The 20378-nt window shown below is 39.3% G+C and overlaps 1 protein-coding gene across 3 annotated transcripts in view; it reads right to left on the reverse strand.

Annotated features, from left to right (window-relative positions):
- TUBGCP5 (tubulin gamma complex associated protein 5) overlaps window positions 1-20378 on the reverse strand; it is a 91617-nt gene that overhangs the window by 24862 nt on the left and 46377 nt on the right. For all 3 annotated transcript variants that reach the window (XM_047737405.1, XM_047737404.1, XM_047737403.1), the window contains exons 11-15: window positions 5447-5649; window positions 3804-3919; window positions 2003-2271; window positions 1445-1643; window positions 637-825 (exon numbers count right to left, since the gene is read on the reverse strand). In XM_047737405.1, coding sequence (XP_047593361.1) covers window positions 637-825; window positions 1445-1643; window positions 2003-2271; window positions 3804-3919; window positions 5447-5649 — 976 coding nt within the window. The remainder of the gene's footprint in view (window positions 1-636; window positions 826-1444; window positions 1644-2002; window positions 2272-3803; window positions 3920-5446; window positions 5650-20378) is intronic.

The following is a 20378-nucleotide window of genomic DNA, read 5'->3' on the forward strand; positions in this document are numbered from 1 at the left end:
AGAATAGCATATGGCTGCCTTTAATAGTCAGAAAGAAATAAATTACTTTTCTATAACATTGTAGAAGGATAGGAAATGTCAAAAAAGTAAAACAAACTAAAGTTAGTCCAAAGCCTGCTATTCATAGTGAATTTTTATTGTTAATATTGGGGTATTTCTTTCCAGTCTTTTTTTCTATGCATTAAAAAAATAGTTCCCACCATATTATATATTCTGCTTCTTAAGCTTTAAGAACATTTTATATTATTTAAAACTCTGGATAAACATAATTTATAACATGAACTTTATAAAGTTCATACATGACATGGATATGCTTTTATTTAAAGAACTAGTCATCCATTACTAAGTAATTTCATGTTCTTCCCTCTGACAGAAAACTTTCTGATGGGTATTTTTGTGCAACAAGTTTTTTCTGCATTACTTTCAGGACAGAGTCTCAGATACAAAGGATTAAATTTTGCAATATAATGGTGTGAAACCTGACGATTAGTTGATTCTCTCAAAAGAAAACCATTTACTAAATACCCATTTCCTACTCAATTAAAATTAATGATTAACTTGAAATACAGGTTTTAAAATAATTTCAACTGTTCTTAAAGTACAATAAGCTATCTAGTTTAAACTACTCCCTTATACCTGTAATCTTTTTTTAGAGTTCGCATGAGGTTTCCACAGCACTCTAGGTATTGCTTATCAATATGAGGATAGAGGCAAGATCTCAGTGTTAACTCAAAAGTCTGGCACGTCACAGATTCTGATGATCTATCCACACATATATCTCCACCAGCAAACTTCTCATGAAAGTCACTCTGTTTCAAATACAACCTTTAGGAAAAAAATGTGAGTCTCTTTTTATGAGCTGCTGTCAACAGAATTCCCTTAATCAAAACTTCAGAGTCCCATTTTTATATTTAGTGTTAAAAGTACCAACTATTACAGAAAGGAACTTTTCCCCCCAAAATATCCTTCAATGAAAGTTTTTCAGCCACTTCTGCCTTAAGGGTCAAGTACTGGGTAGGTCTTTTTTAGCTACTGGACTCAGGCAGTGAAATGGCCATTAGATAATAGGGTGCTGTGTGGGTATTAATGATTTACTTCATTAGGCTATGCACCTAAAAGCACCTAAAGGCCAAGATGCATTTTAAGCAAGGTGTGTGTGTGTGTGTGTGTATGTGTTTATCTGATGCCTGCACATGACCCAGACTTTGAGAAATATCTTCTGTTTGAGCAACGGCAACTCCCAATGGATATAGGGCACATGAAAGTCTGTGGACGTTAACAAACAAGGAGACCGAATTGAATGCAATGTCTTCTTGCATTCCATTCATTAGAAAAGATTTTTATTTTTAGTTGAAAAGCCCTACCCGGCAGAAGTAAATGGTTACTAAATAGTAACTGCACAGATTCTATTTCAATCATCCAAAATCTTGCAGGTATGCATCACCTTGCAAAGTTAATTGCCAGGAGTGGATCGTGAACATCATCCAGTTCAAGATGTCTTTCAGCAATGGACTGCATCTTAATTAGGTTCTCTTTGGTTGCCTGCTGCTCAGTGAGGACCTGTGCAGTAGAATCTTCTCCATGTCGAAGACGTGACTGTACAGATTCCAGAAACAGGGTATATAAGCTTTTTCTTTCTGCATCTGAAACATAAAAAAAATATGTACAGTGAACTGTGTTCTGGTATATAATAGTAAGTAATGTTAATAAATATTAAGTAGTTTTATCTTAATATAGTATTTTTGGTATAATTTGGTATTTGGTATGTGGAACTTATTATCACTGCTATCACTGCCTTTGAAACACAGTGCTAAAAGTTTCCAGTGAGGACAATCTTTTTAATCAGGAGCACTAATTTGATCAAGGGCATAATTTCCACAAAAATAAAAGGCTTTGATAATTTTCAAACTACAAAATAATTACTATCTATCTCAGGATGACAAGAGTAAAGAGAGAACAGATGCTTGAATGCTGAGTGATACAGGAAGAAGGAAACTGCTACCTCTGGCTGTGTCCTGGGATGTGGTGCTCTCCACACACTGCAGATTCTTCAGCAGCTGCATTGACTTGCCAGCCATAATTATCTGCTTAAGGACAGGTTTGAGGAAGGACACCATGGTATGCTGCCTGCTGGAGGGCCCCTGGTCACTGCCAGAACTTGCACTAGCATTATCACTCATTTTTTCTTCATTTTCTGTCTTTTCCGATACGCTGTATAGTGTATAAGTTGCATACCAAAAGTCTCTGTGATTTACTGGAACATTTTTGTTTCTATAGAGATTCAAAAGAATTATAAAATTCAACTTTTCTGCCGTAAAAACAACATGTCTGTTCTAGCTGAGAACATTGCCCAAACATTCCAAAACACAGTAATATCTATTATTAGTAAAATGAAGCAATCTTCAGGCAAATGGTGCAGAGGTTTCATTTGACTTCAGTTCAACACAGAGAAGTGGATAAATACTCTGAATGGCGCAGGTAAAATTTAACTAAGTAGAAAGTTTCCTGAATTGGAATTAAACAAAATATGATTACTTTGATTCTCCTTACAGGTGGAATAAAAATTTACCTATTTTGTCATTTCTTACAAAAATAATCTCTAGACTGCTCTTTTTCTCTACATAGATTTTTTTTTTTTTTAAATGTAGGCTCCACACCCAGCATGTAGTCCAACATGGGGCTTGATCTCAAGATCCTGAGATTAAGACCTGAGCTGAAATCAAGAGTTGGACACTTGACTGACTGAACCACCTAGGTGGCCTTCAACATAGATTTTTGTAAGAAAATGATTTTATTTATTTGTCAGAGAGACAGCGAGGGGACAAGCAGGGGGAGCAGAAGTCAGAGAGAGAAGCAGACTCCCAGCTGTGCAGGAAGCATGATGCAGGACTCCATCCCAGGACCCTGGGATCATGACCTGAGCCAAAGGCAGATGCTTAACCAACTGAGCCACCCAGACGTCTCTCCACATAGATTCTTAACTGAACTGCTTTTAACAATGAAACAGTGCTCACTCATCACCCTTTAAGAACAACCAGAATCCCATTTTCACAAAAATTATCATGTAAAATCAATGAAAAACAATATAATGACAGACATGATTCAGAGAAGGCCTGCTAATTTATATGAGCACTGCATAAACAGGGTTACCTTTTCAGAGCTGTAAGGACTTAATGTTCTCCTTCCTGATAAATTAAATGGATAGCTATCCATAAAAACCATATATCTAAACAGACTGCATAATTTAAAACTGAGTTAAGAGAGTTCTACACATTGTAGTTTGTATGATTCTGTTCAGAAAAATCAATTAACTGAAGGGGAAATCATAATAAATGAATTATGATTTTTCATAATTGTTTTATTTAATATAATACTAAGAAGGTTAACAAAAAAACATAGCCAATTTGGAGAAATAATTTTTTTTTGTAATATTTTCATATCTTTTATCCTATCGATAATTTATAATGGGAATTAGTTGAAGCCATTTGATATCACCTAAATTCATTCTATGGGAAGCAATGTGCCTTTTATAGTACCAGCGAACTATAAACACATTACCACTTAAAAAAAAAGAATTTGCTAAGAAAAGCTGTAAACGGACATTAAAATTTGGAAACTTTTTTTGGTACCTGACATCTCCTATAAAAATGTAAAAGAACTTGTTTATGGTAAAAACACAGCTCTGTCACTCACACTGGTCTCCCCCAGTATTACCTGAACTAACAAAATTGCATGATTTTCCTGTGAGAGAAAAGAGGTACAAGCAGCACCCCACACTTCCCAAGCTGTGCATGGGACCTGACCTCTGGATGATGAATTCCCTTGCGCAGTCACATAGGTGCCCATGCACGATCCACTCATCCACAATCTGCAGGTAGGGTCGCACCGTTTCCACCCAGAGAGAGAACAGCAGTGAAACCTGAGGACAAAGTAAATTCTCAGAACTCCCTTGTCTCTGGATAAAATGAAGTTTAAACATTTCTGATACACTTTTTTTTTTTTTTTTTTAAAGAGAGGGAGAGAAAGAGAGAGAGCATGTGCATGAGGGGGCAGATACCGAGAGGGAGAGAGAATCTTGAGCAGGCTCCATGCAGAGCATGAAGCTTGACGGGGGTGGGAAGGGGGTTGATCTTAACAAATCTGAGATTATGACCTGAGCCAAAATCAAGTCAGATGCTTAACCAACTGAGCCATAGAGGCACTCCTCTGAAACACCTTTTAAAGAGTGATCGGATTTCTGTTTTCTGACACAAAGAAAGTAAAAATCCAAAACATACCCTATAAAATCCTTATGAAAACTCACCTAATATGAGATGACCACATTGTCTGTAGTCCATACCAGGATTCTCTTGAGAATGAAAGTTAAAGAGGGACAACAGCTCTAAGGTGGATAATCCAAAATCAGGTACAGCTACCCTACCTAATGTACGCTATTAGCAAAATGTCCATTAAGAATGAAGAAATGAGAGATGCCTGGGTGGCTCAGTCAGTTAAGCGGCTGCCTTTAGCTCAGGTCAGGATCCCAGAGTCCTGGGATCGAGTCCCATATCAGGCTCCTTGCTGAGCTAGGGAGTCTGCGTCTCCCTCTGCCTCCATCTCTCTCTGCCTGCCTTCTCCCTCTGCTTCTGCTCTCTCTCTGACAAATAAATAAAATCTTAAAAAGAATAAGGAAATGGTTTCATTTTACTATTTACATTTTTCATTTTTCCAGTAGGAAAAAAAGCTGCATAGCTGAAAGAAATCAACTGGTTTTATACTGAAGTACAGTACCAAAATGGTGAGAAAACAGTTATATCAATAAACTAGGAAAAGAGCTAAAATGTGTATCCAAACAAACATGCAGCTTTCTAGATTATATTCTCTTGAATTTTTAAAAAATTGTGACCAAAAAAAGTAACACAAAAATACACTATCTTAAGCATTTTTAAGTGTACAATTCAGTAGTGTTAAGTATATTTATATTGTTGTGAAAACAGATCTCTGACAATATGCTGAGAAACCCAAACTCTGTACCTATTACACATCTTCCCTTTTCTCCTCTCCCCAGTCTGTGGCAGAACCATTCTTTCTGTTTCTATGAAATTTGACTACTCTAGATACCTTATATAATAGATTTGTATTTTTATTGAAAAAAGAGCTGTTGCAAATATCTATATAAGTCAGCTAGCTATTTTTCAAATCTAGCTTTTATGTTTTGCTTTGTCCTTGTTGCACCCTCCCCATGACCTCTGTGATTAAAGCCAAGAAGCTGGTTTCTTGCAGCCTTGAATTTAGAGGCTAATTTTTAAACTAATTTTTTATTTTTTCAGTGTTTAAAAACTCTGAACAGCTGTCTGACACAGCGTGATTTAAGCCCTATTTTTACAAAGAGCTATAATAGGCTGTCCACCACTCCTTCGGCTGAACAGAATGGAGTCATACAACTTAGGATGAAGGTCTTACGTACTGTTTGCTCAGAGGCTTCTCCAACATTGTCATATTCGAGAATGGCCTTGTACAGTGTGTTGAGTAGGTGAGATGCCCGAACAACATTTCGAGTGTCAGGTGGAACTTCTGCTACTCCAGTACTAAATACTTTATGCAGAACCTTAAGCTGAGCCAGTCGAGGTGACAACTTGTCCACCACTATTGCAAGAGTTATTGTAGTGTCTGCAAAATATTAAGAAATCAAACTCATTAGCAAGGAAGAATATCTGCATTGAGAATGTGATATAAATGCTAAGTCACTTATGGAAAGACATGGCAAACTGGTGGGTTTTAATCTCATATCATAAGGAGCTAATTTCCCTAAAGAAAGAAAAAACAGCTCAGAAGAAAAATAATGTGTAAAGGAACTGACAGTTAAGGGGAGAGGAAATAAAAGTGATTCTTAAACATATAGAGATATTTAACCTCAATTATAATAAAAGAAAACAAATTAAAGCTATACTGGGCAAATAAAAAACAGACTTCAGTGGGCTACTTTATTAGTGAGGGGGTGGTTACTACAAAGGGGAACAAGAATAAGTTTTTTCATGGGGATGGCAGAACTCTGTATCCTGAAGATGGAAGAGGATATACAAATATATACATGTGATGAAGTGTCACAGAACTATACATGAAGATATTACTCCCATCCCCACAAAACAGCAAATACCTATAAAAATGGTGAAATTCATGTCAGGTCTGCAGACCAATTAATGTATTGTGCCAATGTCAATTTCCTAGTTTGGATAACCTAATACGATTATGTTAGGGTGGGAATTATTGGGAGAAGTTAGGTGATGGGAACCCAGGACTTTTGGGTACTATTTTTTGTAGTAGTTGAAAATGAAAGTAGAGGAAAGGGGAAAGCTGACACTGGTTAATGTTTTATACCTGTTTGATAATACACTGTAGAAAACACACTGTTCATTGGCAAGAGGGTGAGGAAACAGATATTCATATACGTGGCAACTAGTCTCTATGGAGAACCATGGGCGATATGTATCAAAATCACACATGCCATTACATACACACATCACATGCCATCACATAACATAGGAATTCCATTAAGAATTTATGCTATAGGGATGGGAAAAGATGGAGGAGGACTAGGGGATCTGATTTCAATTGGTCCCCTGAATTTAGTTGGATATCTACCAAATGATTCTGAATACCCAAAAAATCAGACTGACATCTAAGAACATATATCTAGATCTCTACAAACAGAATATATCCCACGGTCTTGAGGTATGATGCAGGGAGCCACAATTCTGCTTGTAGATATCGGAAGATAAATAGAAGGGGGAGGGACAGAACACTGGAGAACAAAGGCTTCTGGGCTGGGGCCTGGGCACAGACTTGCAGACCAGTAGTGGTGGGGAAAGGACTTTAGTGCATCCCCCAGACAGGATCCAGGAGCCGTGGGTATGCGTGTGTGAACCTGGGTGGCCTGTGGTTTTAGAAACACAAAGGGCAGAGAGGGGCCCAGGCTTGGTTGCTGTGGGATGCATAACTGGAGAGGCTGTGGTTTTTAGCAGCGCAGACAGAAAGGGAGATAGTGTGGCCTGGTGAGCTCAGTGAAGAGCACACTGTGATTTCTCTATTCTGAGACAGAGGTTTGGAATCAGTCACTTGTGCTCTGGCTCTGGGAAGAGATGCCATCAGAGAACAAAAGCCCCTCAAAAAATGGTTTTCACTGAGGGCCTCCTTCTCCCGCTCACCCACTAGGGGGCAAGGTAAGTCTGCCCAAGCAAGGTTGCCTGAGTAACAGTGTGGCAGGCCCCTCCCCCAGAAGACAGGCTGGAAGATTAAAATGATGACAGCCCTAAGGTTCCTTTAAACCAGGTGCATCTTGCTTGCGTCATGGTTAATACTTTGGACTCTACATTCCCACAACCACCCCCCAACTGAATGACTAAGAAGAGGAACCCCCAACAAAGAGAAGAATCAGAAACTGTGGCCTCTGTCACAGACCGAATGGATATGGATATAAGCAAGATGTCAGAAATAGACTTCAGAGTAACAATTATGAAGTCTGTATCTAGCCTTGAGAAAAATATTAGTGACAATATAGAATCTTTAAGGACAGAAATGAGATCTAATCAGGCTGAACTTAAAATGCTGTGCGTGAGATGCTCTCTAAACTGGATATTCTGACAGCCAGGATAAATGAGGCAGAAGAACGAATTAGTGAGCTAGCAGATAAGGTGATAGAAAAGAAGGAAACCAAGGAGGCATGGGAAAAACAGATTAAAGCCCAAGAAATCAGACTGATAGGATAAATAATGCAATGAATCATTTTAATGTCAGAAGTATTGGAATCCCTGAGGGCTGGGGAGAGAGAGAGGTCTAGAAAATATATTTGAGGAAATCATAGCTGAGAACTTCCATAATCTGGAGAAGGAAATGAGCATTCTTATCGATGAAGCAGAGAGGACCCCTCCCAAGATCAATGAGAACAGACTGACTCCCTGACATATGATTGTACAATTTGAAAATCTTAGGTCCAAGGAAACAATCTTGAAAACGGCTAGGTTCCCCTAGAGACTTCTTATGTACAGAGGGAGGAACATCAGGATAATGTCAGACCTGTCCACAGAGACCTTGCAGGCCAGAAAGGGGTGGCAAGACATATTCCGGGTACTAAATGAGAAGAACATGCCGCCAAGAATACTTTATCCACCAAGGCTACCGTTCAGAATGGATGGAGCGACAAGGAGCTTCCAAGACTGGCAGAAACTGAAAGAATATGTGACCACCAAGCTGGCCCCGTAAGAAATATTAAGGGGAGGGCTCTATAAAAGAAAAAAAAAATGCCCCCAGAATAACATAGAAGATTTACAGAGACAATCTATAGAAACAAGGACTTCACAGGCAATATGATAAAAAATCATATCTTTCAATAATCACTCTAAATGTGAATGGCCTCAATGCTCCAATGAAATGGCACAGGGTGGGGCACCTGGGTGGCTCAGTGGGTTAAGCCGCTGCCTTCGGCTCAGGTCATGATCTCAGGGTCCTCGGATCGAGTCCCGCATCGGGCTCTCTGCTCAGCGGGGAGCCTGCTTCCCTCTCTCTCTCTCTGCCTGCCTCTCTGTCTACTTGTGATCTCTCTCTCTGTCAAATAAATAAATAAAAAATATTAAAAAAAAAAAAAAAAAGAAATGGCACAGGGTTGCAGACTGGATAAAAAGACAGGACCCATCCATATGCTCTATACAAGAAACTCATTTTGAACCTAAAGATACATCCAGACTGAAGGAATGGAGAACCATCTTTCATGCCAAATGACCACAAAAGAAAGCTGGGGTAGCAATTCTCAGATCAGACAAATTAGATTTTAAGCTAAAGACTGTAGTAAGAGATACAGAAGGAGGTTGAAGACAAGATGGCGGGGAAGTAGGAGGAGGCGCCATTTCAACCTGTACCCTAAAGTGAGCTGATTACCTACCAAAGAACTCTGATCACTCATGAAATCAGCCTGAGATCAGAATTATACACGTCTGGATCTCTACAGGGGCAGAAGACGCCAGTGGGCAGGTAAAGCGGAGTGGGAACGTCCAACTGATATCGGAAGATAAACAAAAGGGGGAGGGAGCCACCAGAGGCGACCGATTAGAAAGTAATACCCCTAATACGAGAGTGTCCTGCATCTGGGGACCAGCATTAACTTGGAGACTGGTTAAAAGAACTCAGAAAGAGCAAAGGATCGCAGGGGGGCGGGAAATTGTTGGAATCAGGGCGGCTAGGGACAGGGGCTTAAGTCCCCAGACCCAGGACAGCCTCCCCTGGCGCTGAGCCAGAGAGAGTGTGGCAAAGAAACCAGGTCTTGGTCCCTGAGCCGCCAGCGTGCCCGAGAACGCATGGGGTCCGGCTCATGTGAGGGGCTGGGAGCCTCGCCAGACGGCAGAACGCCGAGCTGTGCTACAGAGCCTGAGAGAGGTACGCGAAGGCCCAGTCTGGCGCTCTTAGACCCGCGCCTTGTTTCAGAGCCTGAGACGTGTGTGCGCCCCAAAACCTCCCCTGAGAGAGGTGCGCGAAGGCCCAGCCTGGTGCTCTTGGACCTGCACCCTGCTACCAGAGCCTGAGACGTGCGCACGACCCATAGCCTCCCCTGAGAGGGTGCATGCAAGCCTGGTGCTCTTAGACCCAGAGAGACCAGGCACTCCCAGCCCGGGCCAGCGGGAAAATCTCAGTGAGCGATCGCTACTTGGAACCTCTCTGGTGGTCTGGAGCTGCCCAGACAGCTGCCGCTGCCATGGTTTTGGGTACAAGCAGAAGATCCTGCGTCCCCAGGGACCGCGACTCTGAACCTGCTCTGCCAGAAGCCAAGGGGGAATTTAGATGGGCTCTGCAGCACCCACAGGGGACCAGGCTGAGGCTTCTCTCTGAGAGGGAGGTCAGGGTGCAGTTTGCTTTCCTCTAAAGCTACAAAAACCATCAAAAGCGGTCAAGGCGAGAGAGAAAAAAAAAAAAACGAACAAACATAAAAACCTCCAGAGAACAAAAGCCTGAAAAAAACGGTTTCCTCAGAGCCCACCCCCTTGAAGGGGGCGGGAGGACTTAACTCAGGGAACATCATTGACTGAAAACCCACGTGGCAGGCCCCTCCCCCAGAAAACCAACCAGGAAAGAAAAAGAAAAAAAAAAGACTACTAGAGAACAACCACCCCTACTTCATAGGACAACTTTTATTTTTAACTCGTTCCCACTATTCTGGCTCATTTTTTTTTTTATATAGATAATCTTTTAACCTATTTACCATCACAGTGAGCTGTTCAGTACATCAAATTCCATAATAACCTCCTAACATGAACTTTTTGATACATACACCTGTGTTTCTATTTTTTAAATTTCTTTTTTTTTTAATTTTAGTTTAGTCTAGTTTATTCCTTTTTTATTTTTATTTTCTAATATTCATATAGAGTTAAACTTCAAGGTAATCCCCTTTCCCCAGTCAATACTATCCCTATAGGTAAACCAATTTTTAATCCCCCTTTATCTTAGGAAAGTTGAGTCCTTTAACAAAGATATCAAGATACATCCAGGAAGAATGAAAACAACCTTCCTCGCCCACACTGAGAATTTATAACCACTCTCCCATCTTTTTCTTCCACCAGTGTTTCTGTGTTTTTGTGTTTGTCTTGATAGTATATAAATCTTACACTTGGGGTTCTTTTTGACGAGGTTCTTCCTTTATTTGCTTATATATATATATATATATATATATATATATATATATATATATATTTTTTTTTTTTTTTTTCTCTTCTCATATACTTTTATCAGTCTTTTTGTCTGTTTTTGTTTGTATACTTCATAAATCTTACCTTGGGGCCCATTTGGGCTGAACCTTCTCTTTTATCTTCCCTTTTTTTCCTGTCTCTCCCTCTCTCTTTTTTTTTCTTTTTCTTTTCTTTTTTTTCTCGTTTGGGTGGGGAACCCTGATTGCTCAGAAGCGTTCTAGGGTGCACCTTGACTGCACCATGGTCGATACATCCAGCTACATCCGTGCAGTCATCTCTTACCAAAATGACTAGGAGGAGGAATGCCCAACAAAAGAAAAATACAGAGGATGGGCCTTCTGCAACAGAGCTAACGGCTATCAACATAGACAATATGTCGGAAAGAGAATTCAGGCTAACAATTATCCAGGCAATAGCTAGGTTGGGGAAAGCCATGGATGACCAAACGGAATTGATTAGGGCAGAGCTGAAAGCTACCAGGGATGAGGTTCACAATACTCTCAATGAGTTCCAAACTAATCTAAATTCTCTAAAAGCTAGGGTAACTGAGACAGAAGATAGAATTAGTGATCTGGAGGGCAAACAGATAGAGAGAAAGGATCAGGAGAAAGCCTGGAACAAACAGCTTAGAAGCCATGAAAACAGAATCAGGGAAATAAATGATGCCATGAAACGTTCCAACGTCAGAATTATTGGAATCCCTGAAGGCGAAGAAAAAGAAAGAAGTTTAGAAGATTCAATGGAACAAGTTCTTCATGAAAATTTTCCCAATCTTGCGAATGGAACCAGTGTTCAGGTACTAGAGGCCGAATGGTCTCCACCCAAGATTATAGATTCCAAAAAAACATCAAGGCACCTGATAGTCAAACTGAGGAATCATAATTGTAGATACAATCTCTTGAAAGCCGCTAGGACAAAGAGGCTCCTTACTTACATAGGAAAGCCCATCAGAATATTGTCAGACGTGTCCACAGAGACCTGGCAAGCCAGAAAGGGCTGGCAAGATAATTCAGGGCACTAAATGAGAAGAACATGCAGCCAAGAATACTTTATCCAGCAAGACTGACATTCAAAATGGATGGAGAGATAAAGAGTTTCCAAGACCGGCAAGGCTTAAAGGACTATGCAACCACCAAGCCGACATTGCAGGAAATATTAAGGGGGGGTTCTATAAAAGAGGAAAAATCCTAAGAATAGCATTGGACAGAAATATAGAGACAATCTACAGAAAGAAAGACTTCAAAGGTAACACGATGTCAATAAAAACGTATCTATCAATAATCACTCTCAATATGAAGGGCCTAAATGCGCCCATAAAACGACACAGGGTTGCAGATTGGATAAAACGACAGGACCCATCCATATGTTGTCTACAAGAGACCCATTTTGAACCTAAATATACACCCAGACTGAGAGTGAAGGGATGGAGAAGCATCTTTCATACCAATGGGCCTCAAAAGAAGGCCGGGGTAGCGATTCTCCTATCAGATAAATTAGATTTTAAACTAAAGACTATAGTCAGAGATACAGAAGGACACTACATAATTCTTAAAGGGACTATCCACCAAGATGATCTAACAATTGTCAATATCTATGCCCCCAATATGGGAGCAGCCAATTACATAAGAAAACTGTTACTTAAGATAAAGAGTCATATTGATATGAACACATTAAGAGTAGGAGATCTTAACACGCCTCTCTCAGAAACAGATCATCGAAGCAGAAAATCAATAAAGAAACAAGAGCATTGAATGACACATTGGACCAGATGGACTTCATAGATATATACAGAACATTCCACCCTAAAACAACAGAATACTCCTTCTTCTCAAGTGCACATGGAACCTTCTCAAGAACAGACCACATACTAGTCACAAATCAGGACTCAACCGATTCCAAAAGACTGAGATTATTCCCTGCATATTCTCAGATCACAATGCTTTGAAACTGGAGCTCATTCACAAGGAAAAGTTCAGAAGAAACTCAAACACCTGGAAGCTAAAGACCACCTGGTTTAAGAATGCTTGGATCAACCAAGAGATCAAAGAAGAACTGAAACAATTCATGAAAACCAATGAGAATGAAGACACTTCGGTCCAAAACCTATGGGATACAGCAAAGGAGGTCCTAAGGGGGAAATACATAGCCATCCAAGCCTCCCTCAAAAAAATTGAAAAATCCAAAATATACCAGCTGTCTCTACACCTTAAAGAACTGGAGAATCAACAACAAATCAAACCAACTCCACATAAAAGAAGGGAAATAATCAGATTAGAGCAGAGATCAATGAGGTAGAACAGCAGAACGTATCAATGAAATTAGAAGCTGGTTTTTTGAAAGAATCAATAAGATCGATAAACCATTGGCCACACTAATCCAAAAGAAAAGAGAGAAAGCCCAAATTCATAAAATTATGAATGAAAACGGAGAGATCACAACTAACGCCAAGGAAGTAGAAACAATCATCAGAAGTTATTATCAACAGTTATATGCCAATAAGATAAGCAACCTAGATGAAATGGATGCATTCCTGGAAAACTATAAACTCCCCAAATTGAACCAGGAAGAAATCAACAACCTGAATAGACCGATATCTAGTAACGAGATTGAAGCAGTGATCAAAAACCTGCCAAAAAACAAGAGCCCAGGACCTGATGGATTCCCTGGGGAATTCTACCAAACTTTCAAAGAAGAAATAACACCTATTATCCTGAAGCTGTTTCAAAAAATTGAGCAGAAGGAAAACTTCCAGACTCTTTCTATGAAGCCAGCATTACCCTGATCCCCAAACCAGGCAAAGACCCTACCAAAAAAGAGGATTTCAGACCAATATCACTGATGAATGTGGATGCTAAGATTCTCAACAAGATCCTAGCAAACAGGATGCAACAGCACATTAAAAAGACTATCCACCATGACCAGGTGGGATTCATCCCTGGGCTACAAGGATGGTTCAACATTCGCAAATCAATCAATGTGATAGAACAAATTAATAAGAGAAGAGAGAAGAACCACATGGTCCTCTCAACTGATGCAGAAAAAGCACTTGATAAAATCCAGCATCCGTTCCTGATTAAAACGTTTCAAAGTATAGGGATAGAGGGAACATTCCTGAACTTCATCAAATCTATCTATGAAAGACCCACATCAAACATCATCCTCAATGGGAAAAAGCTTGCAGCCTTCCCGTTGAGATCAGGAACACGACAAGGATGCCCACTCTCACCACTCTTGTTCAACATAGTATTAGAAGTCCTAGCAACAGCAATCAGACAACAAAGAGAAATAAAAGGTATCCAAATTGGCAATGAAGAAGTCAAACTCTCTCTCTTCGCAGATGACATGATTCTTTATATGGAAAACCCAAAAGACTTCACCCCCAAACTGCTAGAACTCATACAACAATTCAGCAACGTGGCAGGATACAAAGTCAATGTACAGAAATCAGTGGCTTTCTTATACATTAACAATGAAAATACAGAAAAGAAATTAGAGAATCGATTCCATTTACTCTAGCACCAAAAACCATAAGATACCTGGGAATAAACCTAACCAAAGAGGTAAAGGATCTGTACTCGAGGAACTACTGAACACTCATGAAAGAAATTGAAGAAGACACAAAAAGATGGAAGACCATTCCATGCTCTTGGATCGGAAGAATAAACATTGTTAAAATGTCTATAATGCCTAGAGCAATCTATACTTTTAATGCCATTCCGATCAAAATTCCACTGGTATTTTTCAAAGAGCTGGAGCAAATAATCCAAAAATTTGTATGGAACCAGAAGAGACCCCAAATCGCTAAGGAAATGTTGAAAAACAAAAATAAAACTGGGGCCATCACGTTACCTGATGTGAAGCTTTACTACAAAGCTGTGATCACCAAAACAGCATGGTACTGGCATAAAAACAGACACATAGACCAGTGGAACAGAGTAGAGAGCCCAGATATGGACCCTCAACTCTATGGTCAGTTAATCTTTGACAAAACAGGAAAAAATATACAGTGGAAAAAAGACAGTCTCTTCAATAAATGGTGCTGGGAAAACTGGACAGCTATATGTAGAAGAATGAAACTCGACCATTCTCTTACACCATACACAAAAATAAACTCAAAATGGATAAAACACCTCAATGTGAGACAGGAATCCATCAGCATCCTAGAGGAGAACATAGGCAGTAACCTCTTCGATAACAGCCACAGCAACTTCTTTCAAGATATGTTTCCAAAGGCAAAGGAAACAAAAGCGAAAATTAACTTTTGGGACTTCGTCAAAATCAAAAGCTTCTGCACAGCCAAGGAAACAGTCAAGAAGACAAAGAGGCAACCCACGGAATGGGAGAAGATATTTGCAAATGACAGTACAGACAAAAGGTTGATATCCAGGATCTATAAAGAACTCCTCAAACTCAACACACACAAAACAGGTAATCATATCAAAAAATGGGCAGAAGATATGAACAGACACTTCTCCAATGAAGACATACAAATGGCTATCAGACACATGAAAAAATGTTCATCATCACTAGCCATCAGGCAGATTCAAATTAAAACCTCATTGTGATACCACCTTACACCAGTTAGAATGGCCAAAATTAGCAAGACAGGAAACAACATGTGTTGGAGAGGATGTGGAGAAAGGGGAACCCCTCTTACTTACACTGTTGGTGGGAATGCAAGTTGGTGCAGCCACTTTGGAAAACAGTGTGGAGATTCCTCAAGAAATTAAAAATAGAACTTCCCTATGATCCTGCAATTGGACTACTGGGTATTTACCCCAAAGATACAGATGTAGTGAAAAGAAGGGCCATCTGTACCCCAATGTGTATAGCAGCAATGGCCACGGTCGCCAAACTGTGGAAAGAACCAAGATGCCCTTCAACGGACGAATGGATAAGGAAGATGTGGTCCATATACACTATGGAATATTATGCTTCCATCAGAAAGGATGAATACCCAACTTTTGTAGCAACATGGACGGGATTGGAAGAGATTAGGCTGAGTGAAATAAGTCAAGCAGAGAGAGTCAATTATCATATGGTTTCACTTATTTGTGGAGCATAACAAATACCATGGAGTACAAGGGGAGATGGAGAGGAGAAGGGAGTTGAGGGAAATTGGAAGGTGATGTGAACCATGAGAGACTATGGACTCTGAAAAACAATCTGAGGGTTCTGAAGGGGCGGGTGTTGGGAGGTTGGGGGAACCAGGTGGTGGGTATTAGAGAGGGCATGGATTGCATGGAGCACTGGGTGTGGTGCAAAAACAATGAATACTGTTACACTGAAAAGAAATAAATAAAAAAAAGAGATACAGAGTGATACTGTATCATTCTTAAAGGATCTATCCAACAAGAAGATTTAACAGTTATAAATATCTATGCCCCCAACATAGGCGCAGGCAACTACATAAGCCAAGTGTTAACTAAAATAAGGAAAAATATTGATAAAAAATACTTTTATAATAGAAGACCTCAACATTTCACTCTCAGCAATAGACAGATCATCTAAGCTTAGGATCAACAAAGAAACAAGAACTTTGAATGACACACTGGGCCAGATCGACTTCATAGATATATATAGAACATTCCAACCTGAAACAATAGAATACTCATTCTTCTTAAACACACATGGAACTTTCTCTAGAATGGAACACATACTGGGTCACAAATCTGGTCTCAACTGATACCAAAAGATTGAGATTATTCCCTACAAATTCTCAGACCACAATGCTTTGAAACTGGAACTCAACTACAAGAAAAAATATGGAAGGAATTCAAATAATAGGAAACTAAAGTCCATCATGCTTAAGAATGTTTGGGTTGACCAGGAAATTAAAGAACTCAAACAATTCATGGAAACCAATGAGAACAAAAACACATCAGTCCAAAACCTCTGAAATGGCAAAGGCAGTCCTAAGGGGGAAATAGATAAGCCCAATTCAAAAAAATAGAAAAATCCCAAATATACAAACTAACTTGCACCTTAAAGAACCAGAAGAAGAACAACAAATAGACCCTAAGCCACCCATAAAGAGATATAATTAAGATCAGAGTAGAGATCAATGAATTAGAAACCAGAAATACAATAGAACACATCAACGAAACTAGAAGCTGATTCTTTGAAAGAATCAGTAAGATTGATAAACCACTGCCCAGACTTATACAAAAGAAAAGAGAAAGGACCCAAATTAATAAAATTATGAATGAAAGGGGAGAAATCACAATTAATACCTAGGAAACAGAAACAATGTTTGGAAATTACTATCAACAACTATATGCCAATACATTAAGCAACCCAGAAGAAATGGATGCCTTTCTGAATCCTATGGACTACCTAGACTGAAACAGGAAAAAAACTGACAATCTGAATAGACCAATAACCAGTAATGAAATTGAAGCAGTGATCAAAAACCTCCCCCAAAACAAAAGAGTTCAATACCTGATGGATTCCCTGGGGAATTCTACCAAATGTTTAAACAAGAAATAATCCTACTCTACTGAACCTGTTTTAAAAAATAGAAACAGAAGGAAAACCTCCAAACTTGTTCTATGAGGCCCCCATTACCTTGGTCCCAAAACCAGGCAAAGAACCATCAAAAAGGAGACTTACAGACTAATATTTCTGATGAACATGGATGCCAAAATACTCAACAAGATCCTAGCCAATAGGATCCAACAGTACATTAAAAAGATTATTCACTATGACGAAGTGGGATTTATTTCTAGGATGCAAGGGTGGTTCAACATTCACAAATCAATCATTATGACTGAACAAATCAAATAAGAGAAGAGAGAAGAATCACATGGTCCTTTCAATTGATGCAGAAAAAGCATTTGACAAAATACAGTATCCTTTCCTAATTAAAACTCTTCAGAGTGTAGGAAAAGAGGGAATATTTCTCAATATCATAAAAGCCATCCATGAAAAGCCCACGGTGAGCATTATTCTCAAGTGGGGAAAAGCTGAGAGCCTTTCTGTTAAGATCAGGAGTATGACAAGGAAGCCTACTCTCACCACTGTTGTTCAGCACAGTACTAGGATGTCTAGTAAGAGGTATTCATATTGGTAAAGAAGTCAAACTCTCTCTCTTCATAGATGACATGATACTTTATGTGGAAAACCCAAAGACTCTGCCCCCAGTTTACTAGATATCATACAGCAATTCAGTAATGTGGCAGGATACAAAACCAATGCACAGCAATCAGTTGCTCTTCTATACACTAACAATGTAACTGTACAAAGAGAAATTAGAGAATGAATTTCACTTATAATAGCACCAAAACTCACGAGATACCTATGAATAAACCTAACCAAAGAGGTAAAGGATCTATACTCTAGAAATTTCAGAAAAACTATGAAAGAAATTGAAGAAGACATAAGATGGACTAGAGGACTCTGTTTCAACCATTGCCTGATTTCAAGCTGTATTACAAAGCTGTGATCACTGTAACAGCACAGTATTGGCACAAAAACAGACATACAGATCAATGGAAGAGAATACAGAGACCAGATATGGACCCTCAACTCTATGGTCAAATAACCTTAGACAAAGCCGGAAAAAACATCCAATGGAAAAAACACCGTCTCTTTAACAAATGTGCTGAGAAAATTTGACAGCTATGTACAAAAGAATAAAACTCGACCACTCTCTTACACCATACAGAGATAAACTAAATGGATTAAAAACCTCCATGTGGTTGAGGTTGAGGGGGTAGGAGAAGAGTAAATGAAACAAGATGGGATTGGGAGGGAGACAAACCATAAGTGACTCTTAATCTCACAAAACAAACTGAGGGTTGATGGGGGAAGGGGGTTGGGAGAGGGGGGTGGGGTTATGGATATTGGGGAGGGTATGTGCTATGGTGAGTGCTGTGAAGTGTGTAAACCTGGCGATTCGCAGACCTGTACCCCTGGGGATAAAAATATATGTTTATAAAAAATAAAAAAAATTATAAAAAAAATATTTGCTAATAAAGATAAAAACAATAAAAAAAAAAAACCCTCCATGTGAACCAGGAATCCATCAAAATCCTAGAGTAGAACAGAGCAGTAACCTCTCTGACACTGGCCACAGCAACTTCTTTCAAGACACATCTCCAATGGCAAGGGAAACAAAACCAGAAATGAACTTCTGGGACTTTGTCAAGATAAAAAGCTTTTGCACAGCAAAGGAAACAGTCAACAAAACAAAGAGGCAACATATGGAATGGGAGAAGATCTTTGCAAATGACCCTACAGATAACAGGCTAGTATTCAAGATGTATAAAGAACATCTAAAACTCAATACCCCCAAAAACAAATAATCCAGTCAAAAAATGGGTAGAAGACATGAACAGACCCTTCTCCAGAGAAGACATATGAATGGCTAACAGACACATGAAAAAATGTTCGACATCATTAGCCATGAGGGAAATTAAAATCAAAACCACATTGAGATACATACCACTTTACACCAGTAAGAATGTCAAAAACTAACAAGGCAGGAAACAACAAATGTTTGAGAGGATATGGAGAAAGGGGAACCCTCTTACACTGTTGGTGGGATTGCAAGCTGGTACAGCCACTCTGGAAAACACTATGGAGTTTCCTCAAAAAGCTAAAAATAGAGCTACCCTATGACCCAGCAATGGTACTACTAGGTATTTACCCCAAAGATACAGGCATTGTGAAAAGAAGGGGCACAAGCACCCCAATGTTCATAGCAGCAATTTCCACAATAGCCAAACTATGGAAGGAGCGGAGATGCCTTCAATGGTGAATGGATAAAGAAGATGTGGTACACAATGGAATATTATTTAGCCATCAGAAAGGATGAATACACATCATGTGCATTGACACGGATGGAACTGGAAGGGATTATGCTAAGTGAAATAAGTCAAGCAGAGAAAAACAATATGGTTTCACTTATATGTGGAAGATAAAGAGTAGCATAGAGGACATTAGGAGAAGGAAAGGACAAAGAAGGTGGGGAATCAGAGGGGGAGATAAAACCATGAGAGACTATGGACTCTGGGAAACAATATGAGGGTTTCAGAGGGGAGGGGTCTGGGAGGATGGGGTAGCCCAGTGATGGGTATTAAGGAGGGCATGTACTGCAATGAGCACTTGGTGTTATATGCAAACAATGACTCATGGAACACTACATCAAAAGCGAAGTACTGTATATAGTGACTAACACAACAATAAGAAAAATAAAACAAAAGTAAGAAAATATCTTAAAAAGAATTATGCTGTAACTTGCACATGTATATAATTACTTACATGTAAGTGGTTATCACTATAGCAGTGTTGGCAATTAAAGTTTAGAAACAACTTAAACATTCATCAAAAGAGGACTGGTCTATGACATATTCATAGAATTAAATACTCAATTTGTAAAAAAGAACGAGGAGGCGCTTTACATTTTTGTATGGTATAATCCTCACAATTTAAATTAGACAATAATTTGAAAGGAGAAGTTAACAGACTACTAGGTATGTATATATGAATATGCATTGCTTGCATATGTTTATGTTATTTCTGGAAGGATGCAAAAGAAACTTAGGACTTGGTTGCCTCAGGGGAGAGGAACTGAGTACTTGGCTAGAGAACTAACATAGGAAGAATAATTTTCACTGTAAACTTTCTGTACTATTTGCATTTTTAGAGAATGAATGGCTTAAAATA

Source organism: Lutra lutra, chromosome 7 (genome assembly GCF_902655055.1).
Source record: "Lutra lutra chromosome 7, mLutLut1.2, whole genome shotgun sequence".
In the NCBI taxonomy this organism is placed as follows: Eukaryota; Metazoa; Chordata; class Mammalia; order Carnivora; family Mustelidae; genus Lutra; species Lutra lutra.